Here is a 23366-nt window from a genome sequence, read left to right as displayed (position 1 = left end):
GTGTGTGTGTGTGTGTAAGGTGAACCAACCAGAGCAGAGGCCACCTGTCCTGCCATGATGAAGATCCTCCTCTCCGTCAGGTCACATGACTCCTCTCCTCCTGAGTGATCCTACAGTGAAACACCTGCATGTTTATTGTGTTGGGAGCAGACCTGCATGGCGTTTCTGTCCTCCTACAGCTTCTGTCCTCTCAGTCATGGACGTCTGTACCTGTCTGCATCTCCACAGAAAGCCCAGCAGGTCCCTGTGCTGCAGCTCCTCCATCACCATCATGAGGGGGGGCTGCACCGACACCACCCCCAGCAGTGCAGGGAGGAAAGGGTGCGGCCCCAGACCGGACAGGAAAGAAGCGAAGCCTAGGAAGTGCTGCTTCTCACTGCTGTTTGCCGACTCTGAGGACAGGTTAGAGGACAGGCACAGGTCCGAGGTTTAACCTGAACTGGGACCTAGAAGACTCTGGAACTCTTGGTGCTGTAAACTTTTTTTCTGTATTTGCATGTAGTTAGAATGTGAACAGTCTGGGCTCAGGTGAACCCAGGAGCAGCTGTGTTTACCTTTGAGAGCCCTCAGCACCACGTCCCGGCCCTCCATGCGGGCTCTGTAGACGCCCACTGTCTCCTGAGTGTTGATGCTGAAGGCCCGGGGCAGCGCTGCCACCAGGCTGAACGCTCCATGGTGCCTCTCTGTGGCGCTCTGTGGTACTGCAGCCGGGGCCGGCCTGCTATTCAGGTTGACTTGATGAATCGTCATCGGCAGCTCCTCGTGTTCCAGGGGGTTGATCCCAGGGGGCGCTGAAGGGAGAGAGAGAGAGTCTGTACTGTGTGTGCTTACTGTGCTTATTATGGGAAATATAGTCTCTGTGGCAACAAGAATTTCACCAACAACACAGACAGAATATACTTCAGTCTTATGTTTAAAGGTCCATGACAGACAGAAGGTGATGAAGGAGTGGCTCATCTCACCATCGATGCCCTGTAGGTACCGGCTGTGGTTGTGCCTCTGTGTGGGTCTGGTCGGGGGGCGCTGGGGGGCCGTGGCCCGAGACTGCTTAAAGCGAGTATAGTACCTCATGATGCACATGGGCAGTAAGGTGAGGACGAAGCCCAGGAGGAGCAGCGTGGGAACGATGATCACCGCCTGGTCGTGTTCCCTCACAACTGAGGGAGAGAGAGAGGGGGGAGGAGGAGGATGAAGGTCTGCAGTGAAGAAACAAAATAACCATCACACTGACAAAGCATCTCCATCTCTCCCCTTCACTCCTGACAGAAACAGATACTACAGTTATTAAGTTTGTACCCTTGTGGTGACAGGACCCCCTCTCTCTCTCTCCCCCTCTCTGTTTCTCTCTCACCCCTTTCTCTCTGTCTCTCTCTGTCTCTGTCTCTCTCTCTCTCTCTCTCTCTCTCTGTCTCTCAGGCCCCTTGGGAGCAGCAGAACATGTAACGTCACATTCAGGCACGGTCACATTCCAAGGCGTGGTGAAGGATTTGCACTATGCAGTAAATAATTGTCATTCTCATTAAAACCTCTGCACCTCAGACCCACAGAGACTCAACAAGAACAACGCCCCTCATGAGAGTAAACACACTGAGACTGTTTGCTCCTCCTCATCAGTCATGGAGGAAGAGCCTGTGGTCAGGTTGACTCGGTGTCTGTGGCAACCTGGCATGCTGTCAATCAAACTCTATTTAAAACGTTATGGTTTTGTCTACACAACAAAGACGATGACCTGACTCATGACTCGTACTGAGTGAATCCTGAGCTGTGGGACCTTTGAGTGACACCGAGACAACAAGACTGGAACTGTGACTGACACCTTTACCACAGAAAAGACAGGAAATGGCAAATACAACACAAACACAGCCGACCAGTGTGTGAGGACAGAATGTGCAGAAAGCAGAGGTGAAGTATTCAGTCTCCATTCTCTCCACACAGGTGATTCTGTGTGAGGAAGAATAAACATCAGAGACCAAACACTGAAGTGTGGCAGGAGGAGGAGGAGGATAGAGAGAGATGGAGTGTGTGAGCAGGTGTGTGTCCTCACCACACAGGGTGTCGTTCAGCGCACAGTCGGCCGTGGAGTTGGACGCCATCCTGCAGAGGAAGACAGACACGGACACATCAGACACGTCGCTCATCAAACCTGCAGCTAAGCCTCACTTAGAGCTCAATTACACTCTGAAGTTCTCAGGGAAAGTCATGGTACCGTTGCGAACACAAAGTGGTTGAGCGAGTGAGGAAGTGTGTGTGTGTGTGTGTGTGTTTATGCAAATAAGCACTTAAGGCGTTTTGGGTTAAAACCAGTTCCTCATAATTCAAATCCATGTAAATAGATGATCATCAAATGGGATGGACAGAAAAAACTGAACGACTGGATGCCATGGCAACCACTTTGTCACATTTGAAAGAAGGGCAGCACACGGCGTCGCTCCTGAACGCCTCGTTTGTTTAACAAATAAGGCTACAAGTGGAGATGGTGTCAGGCACAACCAGCGTACACAAGACCAGAGGTTTAGAGTGAAGCAGAGAGACGGGGGGGGAGACACAGAGGGAGGGGAGAGAGAGACGGGGGGGGGGCAGGGAGAGATCCTGGTAGATTTCTTTACTCTTCCCTTTGATCTTGAGGGATTTCTTTAGAACTAAACAGACTAAACGACTCAAAATGATTGGTTCAAATAGAATCAATAACCTGATTGACATTTTTAAGGTAGAAGTTTGTCAGGAAAAAATCCTTATAGAATAAACCAATAATGTATCTCTTCAGTCAGACATCAGGCTCTAAAGTTTCATATCTGAAGCTTCTGTCACATTTCTGTCTCAAACACATTTCCCCTCATCCTCATCCTCTTTTCTAGGTTGACTGAGCTAATGTCTGGTTCTGGTTCTTACCGGTGCTGAGCTGACGTGAAGCAGAGATGAAGCTGTGATGTAATGAGCCAGAGCCACCCAGGGCATCTTTACAAGGTGTGTGTGTGTGTGTGTGTGTGTGTGAGAGAGACTTAATGCTTCATTCAAGTGTGACCAAGGTTCATCACTGTCATCTCTCAGTGTGGAAAATATAGAGCGCGCACACACACACACACACACAGACGGGCTCTGGATGTCACTGAACCAGTTTGTCTGCATTGTTCTCTCGCATATCAACACACACACACACACACACACAACAAGTGTCTGTGTCACCACACGCTTAAACACTATAGCTGCCTAAAACACACACAGACGTACTCAAAACAACACACACACACACTCTACTATGACAACAACACAAACTACACACAGCCTGATGATTTTCCAACTCAAGTTAAACTTCATTCATTTTATTTATTCTATTTTGGAGAATTTTGAGAAGTTTACATTTTAATTTGTCCCACAGTCCTATAATCACGTGTGTGTGTGTGTGTGTGAGAGAGAGCACAGGTGCGATGTCCGTCCTGTCTCCTCTGATGGACTTTGATCGTCTTACCTGTCTGTCTGTGTTCAGATGTCAGACCTCCTCTGCTCCACACTTGTTTCCTCCTCTACATGATCCAAACACTCTGTCCTTCTGCTGGGCTTCATGTCGTCCCACTTGAGGTTCACACACACACACATGTTCACAGGAGACACAGGTGGTGTGTGAATGTTTCTATGCGTTTACTCACTCTGTGCTTCTTTGGTCTCTCTCTCTCCCTCTCTCTCTCGCTCACTTCCAGGTTGGCCCCGCCCACTGCTCCAACACTTTCTTTTTGTCACCATGATCACCTGAACACACCTGCAGTGTCGAGTGTTGCTGGTGTGTACGTGGCTGCACCTTGGCTCCAGTCCTCAGGAAACATTTGGTAAATGTTCTTTCTATTTCACTCAAACAAACAAAACAAAACAAAGAGAAATGAAAAACAACAAACAGGACAAGGAACAAGATACAAAGTCCACCAGGTCACTGCCTTTTTATGTAATATGGCACATATACAGCCTCTCAAAGCTCCTCTACATCTACTTATACCTTTAGTTTGATACAATATGTTGACCTTTGACCCTGAAGCCTCTGTGTGTATATAACACTCATTACAGTGTTTATGCTGCAGAGATGCACAACTATGTACTTTTATTTGAGCTGAAAGGTGTGACTCTGTGTGTGTGTGTGTGTGTGTGTCTGACCTCTCACCTGCTGGGCCTCCTCCACCCTATTCTCTTAACAAATCCAGCTCACACACACCCACACACACACACTGATAGCAGCACAGCATCGGTCCTGATGCACGTCGAGCTGAAGCCTTTTCAGCAGAACACATGAGACCTGAGAGGCTGTTACACTTTGACCTTTATGGCTGTGTGTGTGTGTGTGTGTGTGTGTGTGTGTGTGTGTGTGTGTGTGCGCTGACGTTGTTCATCTAGCAGGTGCTTTGTCCCACTCAGGTGTTTTTTCAGAAACCAGAGCAGCTGCGTCAGACACTCTGCATGACTGCAAACTGCTGGTGTTTCTGGTTGTGCCACAAACACACACACACACACACACACACACACACACACAGCAATAATGGCAAAACACAGGTGGAGACGGTGAGATGAAACCATGAGGGAGAGTTTGTTAAAGTGACACTCCAAACTGATTCACTGACGCTACAATAAAAGCTGAACACATCTAGTCAATCCACAAATACAAAGGTTTCTGACAGAGTCAACAAAGGGGGAACACAAACTAGTATTAGCTTATTAATGTGTTTTTATTGACACATTGACACATTGACAGACTTGATTGATTGATGGTGAGGATGATGATGTTAAAGGCACCGTGCGTCTGAAGTGTCGTCTCCTGTCGTCCATCTTGAATTGGTCATATCCTTCAAACTCCAGGACAAAGTGGCTTTGCCTCTTCAGTAACAGTTGTGATTTAAGGTCTGCATGATGTTTCCACTGTTTGTTTCAAAGAAATGACAGTAGAATAAATCTGTGGTTGTATTTCTATCAAACCTGAGCACCGCTGGGCCTTGTTGGAGGTATGAACTCTCTGCGTGACCTCAGGCTCGTTCTTCACTGCCGACTGAACTTGACCTGGGGTGGACATGTGGGTCTGTGAGGCTGTGAGGGTTAAAACCTCAGCTGGAGCTAGTTAACACCGTGTCAGAATGTGTGTGTGTGTGTGTGTGTGTGTGTGTGAGCGTCCTGGCTGGGCGTCCGGTGCAGGCAGAGTAACGCTGAGGCAGACAGCGAGCTGGTGGGTTTATTTTTGGGTCAGTGACAGTGTGTCAATGGCCGCAGATGCGTCGCAAAGGAAGGCGCTGAGATACAAGCAGACGCTGGTCAGTGTCCCTCTGTGTGTCTCCCCTCTGTGTCCCTCTGTCTCTCTCTTTCTCTCAGTCTCTCTGTCTCTGTCCCCCCCCCCCCTCTCTCTCTCCCTCTCTCTCTCTCTCTCTGTATGATTCGTCTTCTCTTCGTTGTTTCTTTCTCTCAGATTCGTCTCGTGCGCTCTGATCTTGCATGACGCACCTGTGTAACAAAGAGCATGAATGGAGTCAGTTGAACTGTGTGTGTGTGTGTCGGTGTGTGTGTGTGTCGGTGTCGGTGTCGGTGTCTGTGTGTTCAGGATTTGAGCTGATGTGTAACCAGATGGTCATGCAACAGGTGCGTACAGGCTGTGCACCTCTTTGCCCCTGATCCTCTCACACACACACACACACACACACACACACACACACATCTTTTAGCACTCCCCTCTGTTTCTCTCTTCTTGGTGGGATACACATGACGGATTGATTTTGTTGATATGTGGTCAACTGTGTGTGTGTGTGTGTGTGTGTCAAAGAGGGGAAACCTGATCATGCGTCTGCCACGGTGCTAATCTGTTCCAGTGGTGTGGTCAGGTGTGTGTGTGGTCAGTGTGAACATCTGGATGAAGGATCCTGTCACATATCAGCCTCACACACATGAATATGGAGACCAGCCTTTTCCTGACGTGTTTATCACTTATGTTTTACCATGTCATTTTTGGAGCATAACAGGTTTGCCTCAGTCACCACACACACACACACACACACACACACACACACACACACACACACACACACACACACACACACACACACACAGAGTCCCTGTTGTTGATTGGTTGGAATGTGGGTTTACATCAGAGTGTCTGATAGAATTGAATGCTTGAAACCTAACACCTGTGTGTGTGCGTGCGTGCGTGCGTGCGTGCGTGCGTGCGTGCGTATGTGCGTGCGTATGTGCGTGTGGTGCATGTTGATCTAAGGTGTGCATGGTTCTGATTATTCTGATCAGATCACATATTTCATGGTGACTTTGCATTTTAGCTCTTAAGCTCTCAACAGCTTTGACCTGCAGCACTCCTGCTGTCTGCTCTGGGTACTGCACTCACACATTCACAGCATACTCTCCATATAGAGGGGGCTCTTATTGTTTCTATGCCTTTATTTCTAAGATCGACTATCAGAGCCTGAGGGAGGGATATGATGGCACTCTGATCAGACGTGTGGGGACGTGTAGGCAGAATACCAGATAACATGGAGGCTAAATATAGCTCCGAGTAGAGTTTCACTGTGGAAGAGGAGAGGAAGGAGTTAGAGTAAGGAGGAAGGAAGGAAGGAAGAGTGTGAGAAATGAGGAGCAGGTCAGCTGACATGACCCTGTGCGTGTGTGTGTGTGTGTGTGTGTGTGTGTGTGTGTGTGTGTGTGTGTGTGTGTGTGTGTGTGTGTGTGTGTGTGTGTGTTAGCAGCATCTCTCATGCAGTTATTGATGGATTTCTGTGAAGTTTGGTTGCCAGGTAACACAGGGAGCCCTGCTAGGTTTTTGAACAGAACTTTGGAACCAAAATTCAAAGAATCTGTTAGATGACATCATTGAGACACATGACAGGTGGTTTTCTCAGACCTCCTGGCTCTCCTGGGTCTGTGTATCTTGCAGAGAGCGTTAGTTGGAGCTGCTGTATTGTCTTGGTCCTGAAGAAGAGGAGGGTGTGTGTCGTTGCTCAGTGTGCTGTGTATCGCGTGTCTCTCTGCTGTTCTCTGGTGGGAACCTGATCACTGTCCTCTTTTCAAGGCACTCAGGTGGAATCTCCCCTCTGAGAGCTCAGGGTGCCACGCCCCCACAAATATGAAACTAACTGGTCGCCGTAGAAACGAGAGAGAGAGGGAAAACGTCAACCTTACAGTGTTTATAGTCTTTGATCACCACTGTGTGTGTGTGTGTGTGTGTGTGTGTCTGTGTGCGCGGCACATTTGCATCTAAATCTATCTGGTCCACATCCATCAGTCTGTCGGTCCATGAACCTTCTAAATAAGGAGCTGTTGAAAGGTGGCTCCACCCACCCAGAGCGTCCTGCAGCAGACACAACTTAGCGCCTCGTCACCTGCAGTCTGCTGCTGCTGTTGTGTGTCAAGGGCATACATGAGACTCTGAGGGCCTGTGAGTGTGTGTGGAGTGTCTGTTCTTCTTCACTGTACAGCCCACACGGTTCTATTGCCCCCCCCGTGGTTCTACGAGGTACTGCACCTCACTGATGCGTTCATCTGCAAGACATGCAAGTAAAGAGAGAAGGTTAGAGAGAGAATGATGACATCACTGTTTGAGTCAGAGTCCCCTGGAAGAGAAGCAGAACACATCAAGTAATATGTCATCTCCTTCTCTGTCTCTCTCTCTCTTTTCCTCTCTCTCCCTCTACCCCTGTCCGTCCCGCTCTCCCTCTCTCTCTGTCTCCCTCCGTCTCTCAGCCCCCCCCTCTCCCTCTGTCTCTCTCTCCCTCAGCCACCCTCTCTCCCTCTTTCTCTCTCTCTGTCTCCCTCCGTCTCTCAGCCCCCCCTCTCCCTCTGTCTCTCTCTCCCTCAGCCACCCTCTCTCCCTCTTTCTCTCTCTCTGTCTCCCTCCGTCTCTCAGCCCCCCACCTCTCCCTCTGTCTCTCTCCCTCAGCCACCCTCTCTCCCTCTGTCTCTCTCTCTGACTCCCTCCGTCTCTCAGCCCCCCTCTCTGTCTCCCTCCGTCTCTCAGCCCCCCACCTCTCCCTCTGTCTCTCTCCCTCAGCCACCCTCTCTCCCTCTTTCTCTCTCTCTGTCTCCCTCCGTCTCTCAGCCCCCCACCTCTCCCTCTGTCTCTCTCCCTCAGCCACCCTCTCTCCCTCTGTCTCTCTCTCTGACTCCCTCCGTCTCTCAGCCCCCCTCTCTGTCTCTCTCTCCCTCAGCCCCCCTCTCTCCCTCTGTCTCTCTCTCTGTCTCTCTCCGTCTCTCAGCCCCCCTCTTTGTCTCTCTCTCCCTCAGCCCCCCTCTCTCCCTCTGTCTCTCTCTCCCTCAGCCCCCCTCTCTCTCTCTCCGTCTCTCTGAGAGGAGCATTAATCTTTTCTCCAGATGTCTCAGGCAGGTGTCATGGCGTCTGTCCATAAGTCTAGAGGTCCATGTTTCCACGAGCTGTTTGGGTTCACATGTGGTCGAGTCTATTTTTAAAACGGATCAAACTGCAGAATAATACAAACTTCAAATTCCCCCAGCAACCATCTTTGATACATACATATATTTAGATTTATACACAGGGCTGCACAGCCAGACACACACACATACACACACACACACACACACACACACACACACACACACACACACACACACACACACACACACACTCAGCTGGGAAATACCCTCCTACTCACATTCACCAAAATGTTTTCCTACACAGGTCTCAAGATAAACTTACTGATTGGTTGGTTGGTTGATTGATTGATTGATTGATTGATTGATTGATTGACAGCTCTATGGGGAGTACCAGGAGCACCAGGGAGCTTCTGGCAGACGGGAGGCCACCCGCCTGCTCACTGAGAGACAGATCAAGAAACACGGCAGCCACCACAGAGCTCACCGGAGGGCCCGACAGGGTCACGACCTCAACGGGCAGCACGCCAGCCACGGGCGCCACGCCGACCAGACCGAGCCCAGCAACAGGCAGGAGTCAGACACGGAGGACGGGGAGGCCGAACAGCAGACGGCTGAGCCTGACCAGAAGGCGTCTGTGAAGAAGAGGCGCTCCTACTCCAAGTGCAGAGGTGAGAGGTGAGAGGTCAGAGGTCAGGCTGAGGACACTGACACCACAGGGATGGAGACAAGGTGCGCTCCATTTGCTCCCTGGCACAGCAGGTGTCAGATGTCCCAGCTGGATGTCTCTCACAGGGACACAGGGACAGAAGTGAGCTGGTAGGCTGCTGAGAGTTTGGGTGCGTTTGTTTCCACAGACTGTGTCGCCCGGGTGCAGGGGTTTCTGGTGAACAGGTTGGGAGAAGATTGGATCTTCCTGGTTCTGCTTGGTATCACCATGGCACTGGTCAGCTGGACCATGGACTACGCCAGCGCCAAGAGCCTGCAAGGTAGAAGTACAACACCCACAATGCAACACTGAAGCTCACAATCCAGCCGCCCCATCTCCTCCCCCATTCATCCATCCGTCATGCCCCCACCCCCCCTGCAGCTTATAAATGGATCCACGGGGAGCTGAGGGGGAACGTCCCCCTGCAGTACCTGGCCTGGGTCGCCTATCCTCTGATGCTCATCCTCTTCTCCTCCCTCTTCTGTCACCTGGTGGCACCTCAGGCTATCGGTCTGTACCCTCCTCCTCCTCCTCCTCCTCCTCCTCCTCCAGTCTCTCCTCATTCTAAACCACCTGTGTCCTTCCCTTTCTCAGGTTCTGGTATTCCAGAGTTGAAGACCATCCTCAGAGGTGTGGTGCTGAAGGAGTACTTGACTCTGAAGGCGTTTGTAGCCAAAGTCATCGGTTTGACAGCCAGCCTGGGCAGCGGCATGCCTGTGGGCAAAGAGGTGAGCCACTCTGGGTCCAGGTCTAGTCTGAGGCCAGGGGGCGGGTGTCTGTGTGTCTGTGCCTTCACCTCCAGTCTCCCCCTCTGTGCCCTTAGGGCCCGTTTGTGCACATTGCCAGTATCTGTGCTGCTGTGCTCAGCAGGTTCATGTCCTTCTTCTCTGGAGTTTATCAGGTAAGACATATCAATCTAAACATGAGTCAGTGAAATATATTTATTTAATTCAACTGATACCTTGCTCTGTTTCTATCCTTGCATCCTCCTCCTCTCCTGCTCCTCCTCCCCCCTCTCTCTCTGGGTCAGTAGAGCCCATACTGTTATGCAGACATCCTGACAGTGGGCTGTGCTGTGGGGGTGGGCTGCTGCTTTGGTACTCCTCTTGGAGGTACAGAAGCTCCTCCCTCTTTCTCTTCCATCCTCTTCCTCTGACTTTTCTCTTAGACTGTTTCCCTCTCTTGTATTGATAGCTGAGGTGTGCTGGAGTCATAATGTCCTGTATGTTAAACATCAGGCCTGATTATCTGCTCATCTGCAGCTCATCAAGTTTAACTTTACAGTGGCAGAGTCTTTGTAAACTTTAATTTGTAAGTGAATCTTGAGTCTTGAAGCCCTGTTGGTTGTTGCTTGTTGCTTGTTTGGTCGTTGTGTGCCCTCTGAATTAGTATCTGTTCCTTCCTTGTCCACTAGGTGTGCTGTTCAGCATAGAGGTGACATCCACCTTCTTCGCTGTGAGGAACTACTGGAGAGGATACTTTGCTGCTACGTTCAGTGCCTTCATCTTCAGAGTCTTATCTGTCTTTAACAAAGACGCAGGTGTGGATGAGACTCATGTTGTGTTGTAATGAGTGTGTGACGTGTGTGTCTGGACAGTAATCTGCTGTGTCTTGCATCAAATGTGCGCTAGAGGGCGCTCTAACTCCAGAAATGCCTCACAGAGCAGCACACAGCCTCTGTGTCCACTAGATGGCGCCCTCCTGCAGGCTGTAACAGCAGGGACAGACTGATCACTAACTTTACTCCTTAGGTTTCATATTTCCTGGTGTTTTCAACAGAAATCAGCCTCTCTGCCTTTTGTTCCTCTGATGAAACTTTGTGACTGAACTCTTCCTCTCCTCTTCATCTTTCAGTCACCATCACTGCTCTGTTCAGGACAAACTTCCGCATGGATTTCCCCTTTGACCTGCAGGAGCTGCCGGCATTTGCCATCATTGGGTGTGTGTGTGTGTGTGTGTGTGTGTGTGTAGGATAATAAATGAGACTTGATGCAAATGTAACAGAAAGAAACCTGTGCTTGCATGTTGATGAGGTAACTCGTCATGTTAAAGCTTTACTGGTGAAGTTAACTCAGTGTTAAGTGTTTATTATTTAGAGGAGTTTAAGTTGATATTCTCTCATGAACTCAGTCTGATGCTCAGACTCAGCTCTATCACACATGAGATGAATCTTCTTCCTTTGTTTGTGCAGAATCTGTTGTGGTTTCCTGGGAGCGTTCTTTGTTTACCTCAACAGACAAGTGGTGGTGTTCATGAGGCGACCCAACGCCATGACACGCTTCCTCACCCGACAGTGAGTGTGTGTGTGTGTGTGTGTGTGTCTGCCCACCACTCACTCATTCACTTACTAATCAAGACATTCAGAAGTCACCAGTGACCTGTGTGTGTGTGTGTGTGTGTTCTTCTGCCAGCCGGCTCGTCTTCCCCGCCGTGGTGACCCTGGTGATCTCCACCTTGACCTTCCCACCCGGATTTGGACAATTCATGGCTGGAGAGGTCAGAGTTCATGATGCGTCCTTAAGTGTTTGTTTCTCTATGATCCTTCTGTGTGACGCATGGCACTCAGGCAGGAGTGTGTGAGCAGGAGTGTGTGAGCAGATCCGTCTCTTTAGGGCCTTGTTGTTTGATTTGTAGTCTACGTGTGTGTGTGTGTGTGTGCCTGCGTGTGTGCGTGTGTGTGTAAGTGGGACAGCAGGGTGAATAAAGTGGGACAGGAACATGCAGCTGCAGTGTGACTGTGTGTCTGAACCTCAGTGAGAACAGGAGACCAGAGAACACAACAGGGGAGAAACAGCTCCAGGTCCTCCTCAGACCTTCACTGATCAGACATCAGGTCACATGTTCATCACATGTTCATCACATGTTTCCTGTTCACACACACGGAGCTAAACGCAGATCATGTGCTGAACAGAGGCTGAGAATAGATCAGAGTGTGAAGCAGGTGAGTGTGTGTGAATTAAATGCTAATGTGTGTGTGTGTGTGTGTGTGTGTGTGTACAGGCGTGTAGCTCCTCTACGTAGCCTCAGTGCTTCTTCTTCTCACTCATTTGGCGCCAAACACAGCAGCTTGATGATTGTGATAACATGAAGGAGGAAAGTTTGCAGTGATTTATCAGGAAAGAGAAAAAGCAGGAAAATCCTGGAAAGTACAGGATTTAAAAAAGATGTTCACACTTTCCTTCCATCTTCACTAACTCCCTCTGTCTCTGTCTCTGTCTCTCTCTCTCTCTCTCTCTCTCTCTCGCCCTGTCGCTTGCTCTCTCTCTCTCTCTCCCTGTCGCTCTCTCTCCCTTTCTCTCTCTCTCTCTCTTTCTCTCACTCTCCCTGTCACTCTCTCTCTCCCTTTCTCTCTCTCTCCCTGTCGCTCTCTCTCCCTTTCTCTCTCTCTCTCTTTCTCTCTCTCTCCCTGTCACTCTCTCTCTCCCTTTCTCTCTCTCTCCCTTTCTCTCTCTCTCTCCCTGTCGCTCTCTCTCTCTCTCTCCCTGTCGCTCACTCTCTCTCCCTTTCTCTCTCTCACTTTCTCTCTCCCTTTCTCCATCTCTCTCTCTCTCCCTCTCTCTGTCTCTCCCTTTCTTCCTCTCTCTCTCTCTCTCTCTCTGTCTCTCCCTTTCTTCCTCTCTCTCTCTCCCTGTCACTCTCTCTCTCTTTCTCTCCCTTTCTCCCTCTCTCTCTCCCTTTCTCTCTCTCTCCCTTTCGCTCTCTCCCTTTCTCTCTCCCTTTCTCCCTCTCTCTCTGTCCCTCTCTCTCTCTCTCTCCCCTTTCCCCCCCTCCTCCAGTTGATGCCCAGAGAGTGCATCAACTCTCTCTTTGACAACTTCACCTGGACTAAGATCTCTGGCTCCCCTCCCCCGCCCGGCCTGGGCCTCTCTGCCGCCTGGCTGCACCCCGACGTCAGTGTCTTCATCATCCTGCTGCTCTTCTTCATCATGAAGGTCTGTGGTCTGTGTGAGCATGTGTGAGTGTGGGTGTGTGTGTGCCTGTGTGCCTGTGACCGAGTGTGTTTGTGTCCTTGTTCCTGTTGTTTTTCTGAACCAATCCTGTTTGTTTGTGTGTATTTCTCCGTGTCTGACTGTGTGTGTGTGTGTGTACTTGTGTGTACTTGTGTGTACTTGTGTATGTTTGCCTGGCTCCACCTGACGTCAGCATTTTCGTCATCACACAGCATTTGTTGCAGGTCACCACTGTGTGTGTGTGTGTGTGTGTGTGTGTGTGTGTGTGTGTGTGTGTGTGTGTGTGTGTGTGTGTGTGTGTGTGTGTGTGTGTGTGTGTGCTTGCCATCCTCTTCATTCTTCAAGGTCAACAGTGCTGGCAGTCTGGCGGTGATTCAAGCTTATGTTTTCTTTAAAGCAGCCACACACACACACACACACACCAGAGAGTAACCACATTCTCCAGCTTCTCACTTCACTGTACTTTACTTATTTTTTATGAGCAGAGATTTGAACATAAATCCTTCTGTGATGTGAATCAGCAGTAAGTTGATGAAGCTGAGTGTTGTCCCTCATTGTGCACAAAAGAGCTCCACATTCACACTGAACCCCAGAGGTGAAGAGACTGAAGACTCTCGTGAAAATCTGCTCCGGTATTATCTCAGGAAACCACGGTGACAGTTGCTAGGAGACAATGTCTTCTGCCTCCCTGTTACTTCAACAAAGAACTAAACAGAAGTAATGTGGACACACTTACACACGTATGATACACCTTCAGTCTAACATGTGTGTAACAAACGCTGCCCCCTGGTGGATGTAGAATTTGATGCTCACCGCACGTCAAACGGGCTTCCAGGATGTAAAAGTCACAACAACAAAGAGTTTTACATGATTAATTATTATTATCTTTTGCTGGTTTACTTTCACACATGGACCCTGAAGGTCACACATGGACCCTGAAGGTCACACATGGACCCTGAAGGTCACACGTGGACCCTGAAGGTCACACATGGTGCAGCTTATTTGTTAGTAGCAGGTGCAGTGTTTCTGTAGGATTCAGTCCAGTTTGTTTTCTGTCATTCATCTGTTCTGTTCTCGTCATCGTCTCTCTCCACCTTCATCTTTCGTCTTCCTCTCTGTGTGGCTCCACGCCCACTTGGTTGTCCATCACACAGTGGAGTTCAGTGTGTCTGAATGTTTCTGTTCCCATCTGTCTCACTATTTGTGAGCGTGTTTGTGTGTGTTTGTTCTGATTGGCTGTTTGTGTGTGTGTGTGTGTGTGTGTTTGTGTGTGTGTGTGACTGTTGGGATTAGAGGGAGAGGAGACACAGCGAGCGCCGTCTCGTGGGGGAAGCAGCCGCCCTGTGAGAGACGTGCTAATGAGTTTCATCTCCGTCCACAGTAATTAAGCTCTCAGCTATGATGACAAACGAGCTGCAGAATGGTAATCTGGACCAAACCAACAATAACACACACACACACACACAGAGAGCTGCTGTAAAGGTATTCATTACCTCTCATGAGCTCTCAGCAGGATTATTAGACAGAGGAACAAGTACCTGAGTTTAGCTTTAGAGGGAGAATCTGCATAGATCCAATAAAACAGAGAAGGGACAAATATTCAGGAAAATCTGAGGTGTGTGTGTGTGTGTGTGTGTGTGTGTGTGTCTGTGTGCGTGTGTGTCTGTGTGCGTGTGCGTGTGTGTGCGTGTGTGTGTGTGAGTGAGTGAGTGTGTCTCAGGCTAACCGTGCTCTCTCCCTTCCTGTCCTTCAGTTCTGGATGTCGGCGGTGGCCACCACCATGCCCATCCCCTCTGGAGCCTTCATGCCCGTCTTCATCCTGGGTGAGGACCTGTTTGGGCTCAGGTTGTGTCTCATTAGTATTGTTATTATTGTTGCTCACTTAGTGTTTCAGTGTTTCTGTCTCTTGTTTTTGTTGCTCTGCAGTTTGACCTTTACACATGATTAACTTTAGAATATTCATCTGTACCCGAGGAAACAACCAGGAAACTAGAAATGCAGAAGAAAAATGTGCTGTGGTTACAAACACTGAAAGGTTCAGGTTCAGCTGGAGCCTGGAGCCTGGAGCCTGGAGCTTGTGTGACTCCATCTGGAGCAGGTCTAGATGTGGACTCAGCTGTTGTTGTTCTTCTCCTGTAGGTGCTGCGTTCGGCAGGCTGGTGGGAGAGATCATGGCCACCCTGTTTCCTCACGGGATCGTGTTTGATGGCATCTTGTACCGCATCATCCCAGGGGGGTACGCAGTCATCGGTTAGTCTCCTCCCCCTCCCAGCTTCTCCTCTGTGTCACATTGTCACATGATGTCTGGAGGCCTTTCTGTCCTGATTGGCGTTGAGTGTTTGCTGGCTCCCTGCTCCCCCACCCCTCCTCCTCCTCCTCCTCCTCCTCCTCATCCTGCACCCTGGACTCGACAGTGATGGTCAAGATGTCGTCTGTCATCTCTCCTGTCACTTCCCTCATCTTCATCCCCATCCTCTACTCCTCCTCCTCTTCCTCCTGTACTGTCAACCCCTCCACCCCTCACATTGTCACTTGTCAAGTTCCCCTCCTCACCCAGTCTTCCTCTTCTTCATCCTCTTCCCCTCCCGGAGTCTGATGGTGAAATGTCACTCCTTCCTCACTTCAGCCACTGACCCAGAAATCTGCCCCCCCATCAGCCCCCCCTCCTCTCTGTGCCTTCATCTTCCTCCCCCCTTCATTCACCCTTTCATCCTTCTCTTTGTTGTTCTCTCACATGTTGCTTTTGACTTTTGCTTCTCTTCTTTTCTAGCCTTCATCCTTCACCCTCCTCTTCTTCACTTCCTCTGCCTCTTTGTGCTCTTCTGTCCTTTCCTCTTCTATAACTTGTCTCCTTTGATGTTCCCTTCCCCTGTGTGTGCCTCCTTTCCCTCCTCATCCTGCCCCGACTCTCCATCTTTCTCTTTGTGCTCTCCACCTCTTCGTCCACTCCTCTTCTTCAATCCTCTACTTTAAACTCCTCCCTTCCCCCCCCTCCCCCGCTCGTCCTCCCCCTCACCCCCTCCTCCCTCCCTCTCTTCAGGAGCGGCAGCCTTGACCGGAGCAGTGACTCACACCGTGTCCACAGCAGTGATCTGCTTTGAGCTGACGGGTCAGATCTCACACATCCTGCCCATGATGGTGGCAGTGATCCTGGCCAACATGGTGGCCCAGGGTCTGCAGCCCTCCCTGTACGACTCCATCATCCAGGTCAAGAAGCTCCCCTACCTGCCAGAGCTCGGCTTCGGACACATGAGGTTTGTTCACACCTGCTCCTGAATGTGAACAGCTGAGCAATGACATCATCTATGAACCAATAAGGCCAAACACAGTAATGCTGTTTAATACAGGAGCATGGAACTCAAGCATCTATCAGCTGTCTGTCAGGCCTGGAACAGCTTAGGAACATGATCAAATGGCTCAAAATGATACCATCACTAGACTAAAACCGTGTGTGTGTGTGTGTGCGTGTGTGTGTGTGTGTGTGTGCTGTTTCATAAGGCTGTTGTTGGTTCACAGTTGGCTTTACATGTGTGTAAAAGAAGAGTTGTGTGTTTCTGACAGCCAGTACAACATCTTTGTGGAGGACATCATGGTGAGGAAGGTGAAGTTCATCTCCTCTCACTCCACCTACAGAGAAGTCAAGTACCTGCTGGACTCGTCCTCGCTCAAATACATCCCTCTGGTCGACTCCAAAGGTGCTGCCATGTAGCCTCTGTCTGCATGAGAGTGGAGTCGTGTGTGTGTGTGTGTGGTATCTCAGCTGACTGTTCACGCTGCTTTCAGACTCTATGATCTTGTTGGGGAGCATCGACCGTGTGGAGCTGCTGGCTCTGTGTGACTGGTGGTTGTCCCCAGAGAGACGGATCCTGATGCAGGTAAGGAGCTGGCACAGATCACCCCCCCACCCTCCCCCGCCCCTGCTGGAGGAGCCGGGCCTTACCTGTCATTTCACATGTGTGTGTTTTAGGACCAAAGTCTCCAGGAGCAGAACCAGATTGCCAAACACAGCTGGGAGTCTCTTGCTTTTGTAGATGAAGAAGACGAAGAGGAGGATGGAGAGAAGGTTCATGTGCAGTTTGATCCTGTCTGACACACTCACCACACACTCTAACATCCTGTTCTCTGTTTGCCCTCATGTGCAGTGCAGCTCGGTGCAGGAGGAGAGGAACGGCCCTCTGCCTCCTCCAAAGCCCCCGGAGTCTTCCTCCAAACACAGCCCCCCCACAGCAGGTGACTGAAGGGTCTGAACAGTTTTGCCCATGGGTGTCTTTGTTTCAGTAAACAAGTCCCATAACTTCATTCACCACCACCACACCCCCCACCCCCACCCCCTCTCTCTGTCTCCTCCCCCCCCTCAGATGAAGGTCCTCTGCTCTCTGTGAGGAACACACTCAGGCACCTCTTCACCTCCAAGGACAGACAGGCAGTGGGACCGTCTCAGGTGTGTGTGAGTGATAAAGATCCAAACACTTTTATTACACAAACACCCTGCAGAATCGCTTGGGAACAGGAGGATCGCCAGTTCGAGTCCCTGCCGAGGTGCCCCTGAGCAAGGCACCAAACCCTCAATTGCTCCCCCCTCTGTAATGGGTGGTAATGTAATGTAAGTCCTTTTGGATAAAAGCGTCTGCTAAATGATGGTAATGTAACGTAACGTAACGTAGGGTCACCGTCTCATGAACACAAGCTGGGAATGCAGGACATGCATTAGGTGATCTCTCATCATCAGGTTTGTCTCAGTGTTATAGATTCCTGTTTTGATCTGAATGAACCCGTCTCCCCTCTGTTGTGTCTTTACAGGAGCCGCCGCCTCCACAGCTGTCTGACTCAATGAGCCCAGAGGAGGTGAGGAGGAATGTTTACATCTCTTATGTCTCAGGACGGAATGATCTAATCAACCAAAGTACTGAGGCTGCAGCACATTCATGTTCATGTGCTGTGAGGCTTCAACACATTTACTTCTCCTTATGGCTGAACGGTTGTGGAGGGACAGGGGCGTCTCAGTTTACAGAGACATGGGTTTGTAAAGGTTGTTCTACTTGTTACAACACAGGATCTTAGGGAAAATGCAAACTGTGGCACTTTGAGCTCCGGTGTGAACACAGACAGAGGTTTTAGGAGCGACCAGACAACGCTGAGCCCTGCGGTCCTGTCTGCTCTGTCTCTGCTCTGTCTCTGCTCTGTCTCTGCTCCTCACACAGCCTGGTTCTGTCTCCTCTCCCTCCACGTCCCGTCACAGCAGGCCGGGCCGTGGGCCCTAAAATCCATACGGAGGCCTAAAGGTGTCAGACATCCTATATCACAGAGCTTCAGACGTGCAAGGATGCGTAGGAAGGGTCTGAAGGTGTTCAGCAGGACAGGAGGAGCCTCACACACACACACACACTCACACACAGCTCAGAGTGTTGCAGCGTGGCTTTGTCAGCGGCTTCACGCGTTCCCATTAGACGTTTAGAGGAGGGAAACCCTACAGCTCCCTTTGGTCTTACAACAGTTCTGTCTGCTGGTTAGAGCTGTGTTGGGATTCAAAGGTGTGAATCTTGCAGAGGAAGAGGATCATAGAAACAAACTAACTCTCTGGTTGAACATGCATCTTAATTCAAGGAGGCTTCTTCTGCCACCAGCTGGATTTGAAACTAACAGCCACATCAGCTTCTCCTTCTCTGGTCCCACAGATCAAAGTGTGGGAGGAGGCCGAGGTGGACGAGCCCATGGAGATCGACGAGATCCGAGTGGACCCCTCCCCTTTCCAGCTGGTGGAGAGAACATCACTACACAAGGTGAGGGCTGAGGAGAGAGCTGATGTTAGGATGGATCAGAGCTTATAACATGTGTAGAGTTCTCAGTAGGAGGATGGATTAGAGTATTTTATTGCTCTCACACACACCCTGGTGTAAAACAGGCCCGTCTGTAATGAGCAGGTGTTTGTGGGAAACACTTGGCGCTTGTAGTTGCTAAGTGACACTTTAAATTCTATTTGCAGCTTGTCTTTGTCTGGCTCAGCCTTCAGACCTGCTGCATCCTCAGTGCTGCAGTGCTGAGCTCACAGAGCCGCCTCTCTCTTCACCTGCTGCTCTGGATGTGATCTTCAAGCTCTGGTCCATTCTTTATATTCTCCTTGTGTGTCCTGTAGATGTTGTTGATCCAGAAGCAGAGGACTTGGGTTTGTTTCCCTGAGTGTTAGAATCCCTTTGTGGCTGTGTGAGCCCAGGATGGAGTGACTGAGCCTGAGTACCCATGTGGAGTCAGTGTGTTCTAACAACAGGAGGCAGATCTATGCTTACATGACTCATCTGAACCCATGTGACTCACAGTCTCACTCCAAACTGCACCACAGGGCTGTTAGGTCAACCTGTGTGAGTGTATTAGATGAGAATGAGAGGATGATCTGATATTAGCCAAGTTTCATGATCATCTCTCCATAACCTTCAAGGTAACAAACAAACTAAACCTGCTTCTGTTCTTTTATAATCTCATCTCCTCAGGATGTTTAAATGAGTCTGAATCAGCTCAGAGGGTCAACATGTGCTCCTGTGTATCTAAGGTTTTGTTTCTCATGCTAATATCCAGAACATTCTGCTCACCCGTGTGTGAAGGAGGTTTTATGATTGAGATGTGATGATGCATACAGAGTCTGACCTGAAGAGCAGCTGACTGGAATATCTGATCTGTATCAATCTGTTTGTGTTTGTTCAGCTGGAGCCGGTGTGTCTCTGTGTCTGTGTGTCTGTGTGTCTGTGTGTGACTGTGTGTGTCTGTGTGTCTGTGTGTGTCTGTCTGTGTCTGTGTGTCTGTGTGTCTGTGTGTGTCTGTGTGTGTCTGTGTGTCTGTGTGTCTGTGTGTCTGTGTGTCTGTGTGTCTCTGTGTGTCTGTGTGTGTCTGTGTGTCTGTGTGTCTGTGTGTCTGTGTGTCTGTGTGTGTCTGTGTGTGTCTGTGTGTGTCTGTGTGTCTGTGTGTCTCTGTGTCTGTGTGTCTGTGTGTCTCTGTGTCTCTGTGTCTGTGTGTCTGTGTGTCTGTGTGTCTGTGTGTGTCTGTGTGTCTGTGTGTCTGTGTGTCTGTGTGTCTCTGTGTCTCTGTGTGTCTCTGTGTGTCTGTGTGTCTCTGTGTCTCTGTGTGTCTGTGTGTCTCTGTGTCTCTGTGTCTCTGTGTCGGTGTGTCTCTGTGTGTCTCTGTGTCTGTGTGTCTCTGTGTCTCTGTGTCTCTGTCTCTGTGTGTCTCTGTCTCTGTGTGTCTCTGTGTCTGTGTGTCTGTGTGTCTGTGTGTCTGTGTGTGTCTGTGTGTCTCTGTGTCTCTGTGTGTCTGTGTCTCTGTGTCGGTGTGTCTGTGTGTCTGTGTGTCTGTGTGTCTCTGTGTGTCTCTGTGTGTCTGTGTGTCTCTGTGTCTCTGTGTGTCTCTGTGTGTCTGTGTGTCTGTGTGTCTCTGTGTCTGTGTGTCTCTGTGTCTCTGTGTCTCTGTGTCTCTGTGTCTGTGTGTCTCTGTGTCTGTGTGTCTCTGTGTGTCTCTGTGTCTGTGTGTCTCTGTGTCTCTGTGTCTCTGTGTCTCTGTGTCTGTGTGTCTCTGTGTCTCTGTGTCTGTGTGTCTGTGTGTCTCTGTGTCTGTGTGTCTCTGTGTCTGTGTGTCTCTGTGTCTCTGTGTCTCTGTCTCTGTGTGTCTCTGTCTCTGTGTGTCTCTGTGTCTGTGTCTCTGCAACTAGACTCTGAGTGAGAGCAGTAAAGCCTGTAGGAGAGAGAGTTTTAGGAACATGAAACATCTCCACAGCTGAAGCCATGACTGAGGATGATCACAGGGGAATTAGAGGAAAGGAGCGGCCTTAAATCAACAAAGGATGGCTTCACTCTCTGATAGAGCAGAGGAGGTTAGAAGCTGTCTGGAGGCCGCAGCTCCACAGGAACACATGATGTTTAAATAAAGTGACTAATCAACTGAATGGTCTTTCAAATACAGTTTAAAATAGGCGTGTTGTCTAAGATTTAAATGTGTTAGATCTGTGATGATACCTGGGGACTGGAGGCGTTCTGCTGGAAAGAGTCACAGTCACTGTGATGAGTTATGGGATGTAACTGTCTAATAGTTGTAGAAGCGGTGTGATGGCTCCAGCCTGGTGCTGACCTCTTGCGTCTCCTCTTCCCCCTGCAGACACACACCTTGTTCTCCCTGCTGGGCCTGAGTCACGCCTACGTCACCAGCATCGGCAAACTGGTGGGCGTGGTGGCGCTGAAGGAGGTAAGAGAGTTCACTCCTGACGTGGCTCACATCTCTCTGATCAAGGTCATCTGGGTCTGGAAGCTTTGCAGTAAATGAGATTGAATCCCTCCTCTTTCCTCCTCACACACTCTGACGTGTGATTGGCTCTCGCCTCGTCGTTTATGCAGAATCTCGTAAAGCGGTTTGAATGATGTGTGAGTGTTTGGTGAGTGTGATCCGTACCTGCATGTGTGTTTCCTTGCCTCCACACCTCCCTCCCTCTGCTCTCTGTCTTTACCGTCCTCTTCACTGTGACCTTCATCTCTTTCTCGCTCCTCTTCCTCTTCACCACACATCTCAGTTCACTTCACACATTTTCTCCTTCCTGCCTTATGCTTCCTTCACTTGTCTCCTTCTTAATAGCTTACATTTGGACGACCCTGGATATTTGCTGTGTTGTGTTGAAGTAGGGGCGAGTTCTTCTCTTTACACCGGAGGACTTCAGTCTCGGTCTAAACATTGAAAGGTTTTAGTAAAATGTCTTCTTGAAAGATTTAGGAAGTTAAGATTTCCTCTTCTGTCTGACTCTCAGCTCCAGAAGGCCATCGAGGGCTCCACCCGCTCCGGCGTGAGGCTCCGCCCCCCCCTGGCCAGCTTCCGTGACATCAAAAACCACAACTCGGTCTCTAAATCCGCCCCGTCGGCCCCTTCCTCTCCCGCGGCTGCCTCTGCCCCGGCGGCCCCGGCGCCTCTCCAGCCCCCCTCTGCCCACCGCCACCCTCATCATCATCATCATCATCATGGTTACCAGGAGAACGACCCGGAGGAGAGCAGCAGCGGCAGTGCGGGCAGCACGGGGGCCTGCAGCTGCAGGAGCTGCAGCTTTAACAGTAACTTCACACTCCCTCCCTCCTTCACTCCTTCTCCCATCCCTCCTTCTTTCACTCCGCCGGCCTCCGTCCCTCTGACCTCCCTGAGGCCCACAGAGGGACGCCTGGGGGAGGAGGAGGAGGACAGCGATGATGAGCCCATGGTTTAGCTCTCAAACCACTGAGGGTGCTGTGTTTTTATAAACAAAGTATTTCTTAATGATCTCTTCTTTTCAATCTTTTATTTTTTTCTTCCTTTTCTAGTTTCTCGTCTTCTATCATTTCAGTCTTCATTGGTATAAAGATGCCCTTCCTCTCTCCCCTCTGCCTCATCGGGCTTTAATACCTTTATACATTTATATACTTTTATATTTGTAACTTTGATAAACTAAATCTTACAATAACAATCCAGAGTCAAACATGTTTGACAAACTGCACGCCTTTACATTGAGATTGAACTTAACAAAAGCTTTAAAGCATTAAGGTCAATCTCTCCTGATGTGTGTGGGAGAGGAAACTCTCACTTTTTAATCACACTGTGACTTTTTTATCTGAAGGATCTGCTGTTCTTTACATTTATATTCTGTGTTGGGCTTTTACTCAAGTTTTCTGCTGCATTTTACCCTCAAAGTTTTGCATTTGTATCAACATTTACAGTTGAAGCTTTGCAGTGCAGCGGCACAGGCGGAACATGAAACACAAAGTGAAGCAGGAAGAAACATCAGCTTCTAAAACTAGAGTTACATTCTTCCTGTTTTTATACCTCAGGTGCAGCTTTGAAAGTCTTTAAACCTACAAATCTGTGTGTGTGTGTGTGTGTGTGTGTGTGCGTGTGTGTGTGCGTGTGTGTGTGTGTGTGTGTGTACAGGTTCATGTATTGGTGTATCTTAGACTTTATAAAGCTGAATGATGTAGCAAAATAAAGCTTTATTAAGTGACAAAGCTTGTTTTGTTTTGTTGCATTTGACCTTTATGACCTTTATGACCTTTATGCAGGTCAGCAGCAGGTGAACTTGTAGTTGCACACAGACAGAAAGGTTTGCTTCCTGCTGTATTCAGCCTCCAGGAACAAGAGCAGAACTGACGTCAGGTAGGACCAACGTCTGCTCACAGAGCTTCAGTTACATCAGTCTAATACTTTGGTTCATTATGAGGAACTCCTCTTTTTTAAATAGTAACTTTTAATTCTAAACACTCGATCCCACCTCTCTTGTATGAAAGTATGAAACTTTACAGGATGTTTATTCTAGAATTGGCTGAAATCCTTATAACACCTGGATCCATGAGCTGTGTGGACAG

The 23366-nt window shown here is 49.5% G+C and overlaps 1 protein-coding gene across 1 annotated transcript; it reads left to right on the top strand.

Moving 5' to 3' along the window:
• Nucleotides 1-196: 196 nt before the first annotated feature.
• Nucleotides 197-22907, top strand: LOC142989183 (chloride channel protein-like). Its single transcript, XM_076138613.1, has 24 exons — nt 197-427; nt 8735-9026; nt 9213-9344; nt 9446-9574; nt 9659-9792; nt 9888-9965; nt 10098-10176; nt 10479-10604; nt 10919-11003; nt 11256-11357; nt 11476-11560; nt 12841-12996; nt 14768-14837; nt 15154-15264; nt 16055-16268; nt 16576-16709; nt 16798-16889; nt 16982-17077; nt 17157-17244; nt 17373-17455; nt 17815-17859; nt 18690-18794; nt 21151-21237; nt 21791-22907. The coding sequence occupies exons 1-24, from the start codon at nt 197-199 to the stop codon at nt 22235-22237; spliced, it is 3201 nt and encodes a 1066-aa protein (XP_075994728.1). The 3' UTR covers nt 22238-22907.
• The last annotated feature ends 459 nt before the right edge of the window (nt 22908-23366 follow it).

This window comes from Genypterus blacodes, unplaced genomic scaffold, assembly GCF_046128005.1.
Source record: "Genypterus blacodes isolate CSIRO-AG114 ecotype Tasmania unplaced genomic scaffold, CSIRO-AGI_Gbla_v1 ptg000386l_1, whole genome shotgun sequence".
NCBI lineage: Eukaryota > Metazoa > Chordata > Actinopteri > Ophidiiformes > Ophidiidae > Genypterus > Genypterus blacodes.
The sequence above is the reverse complement of the archived record's forward strand: the minus strand, read 5'-3'. Positions and strand labels throughout refer to the sequence as shown.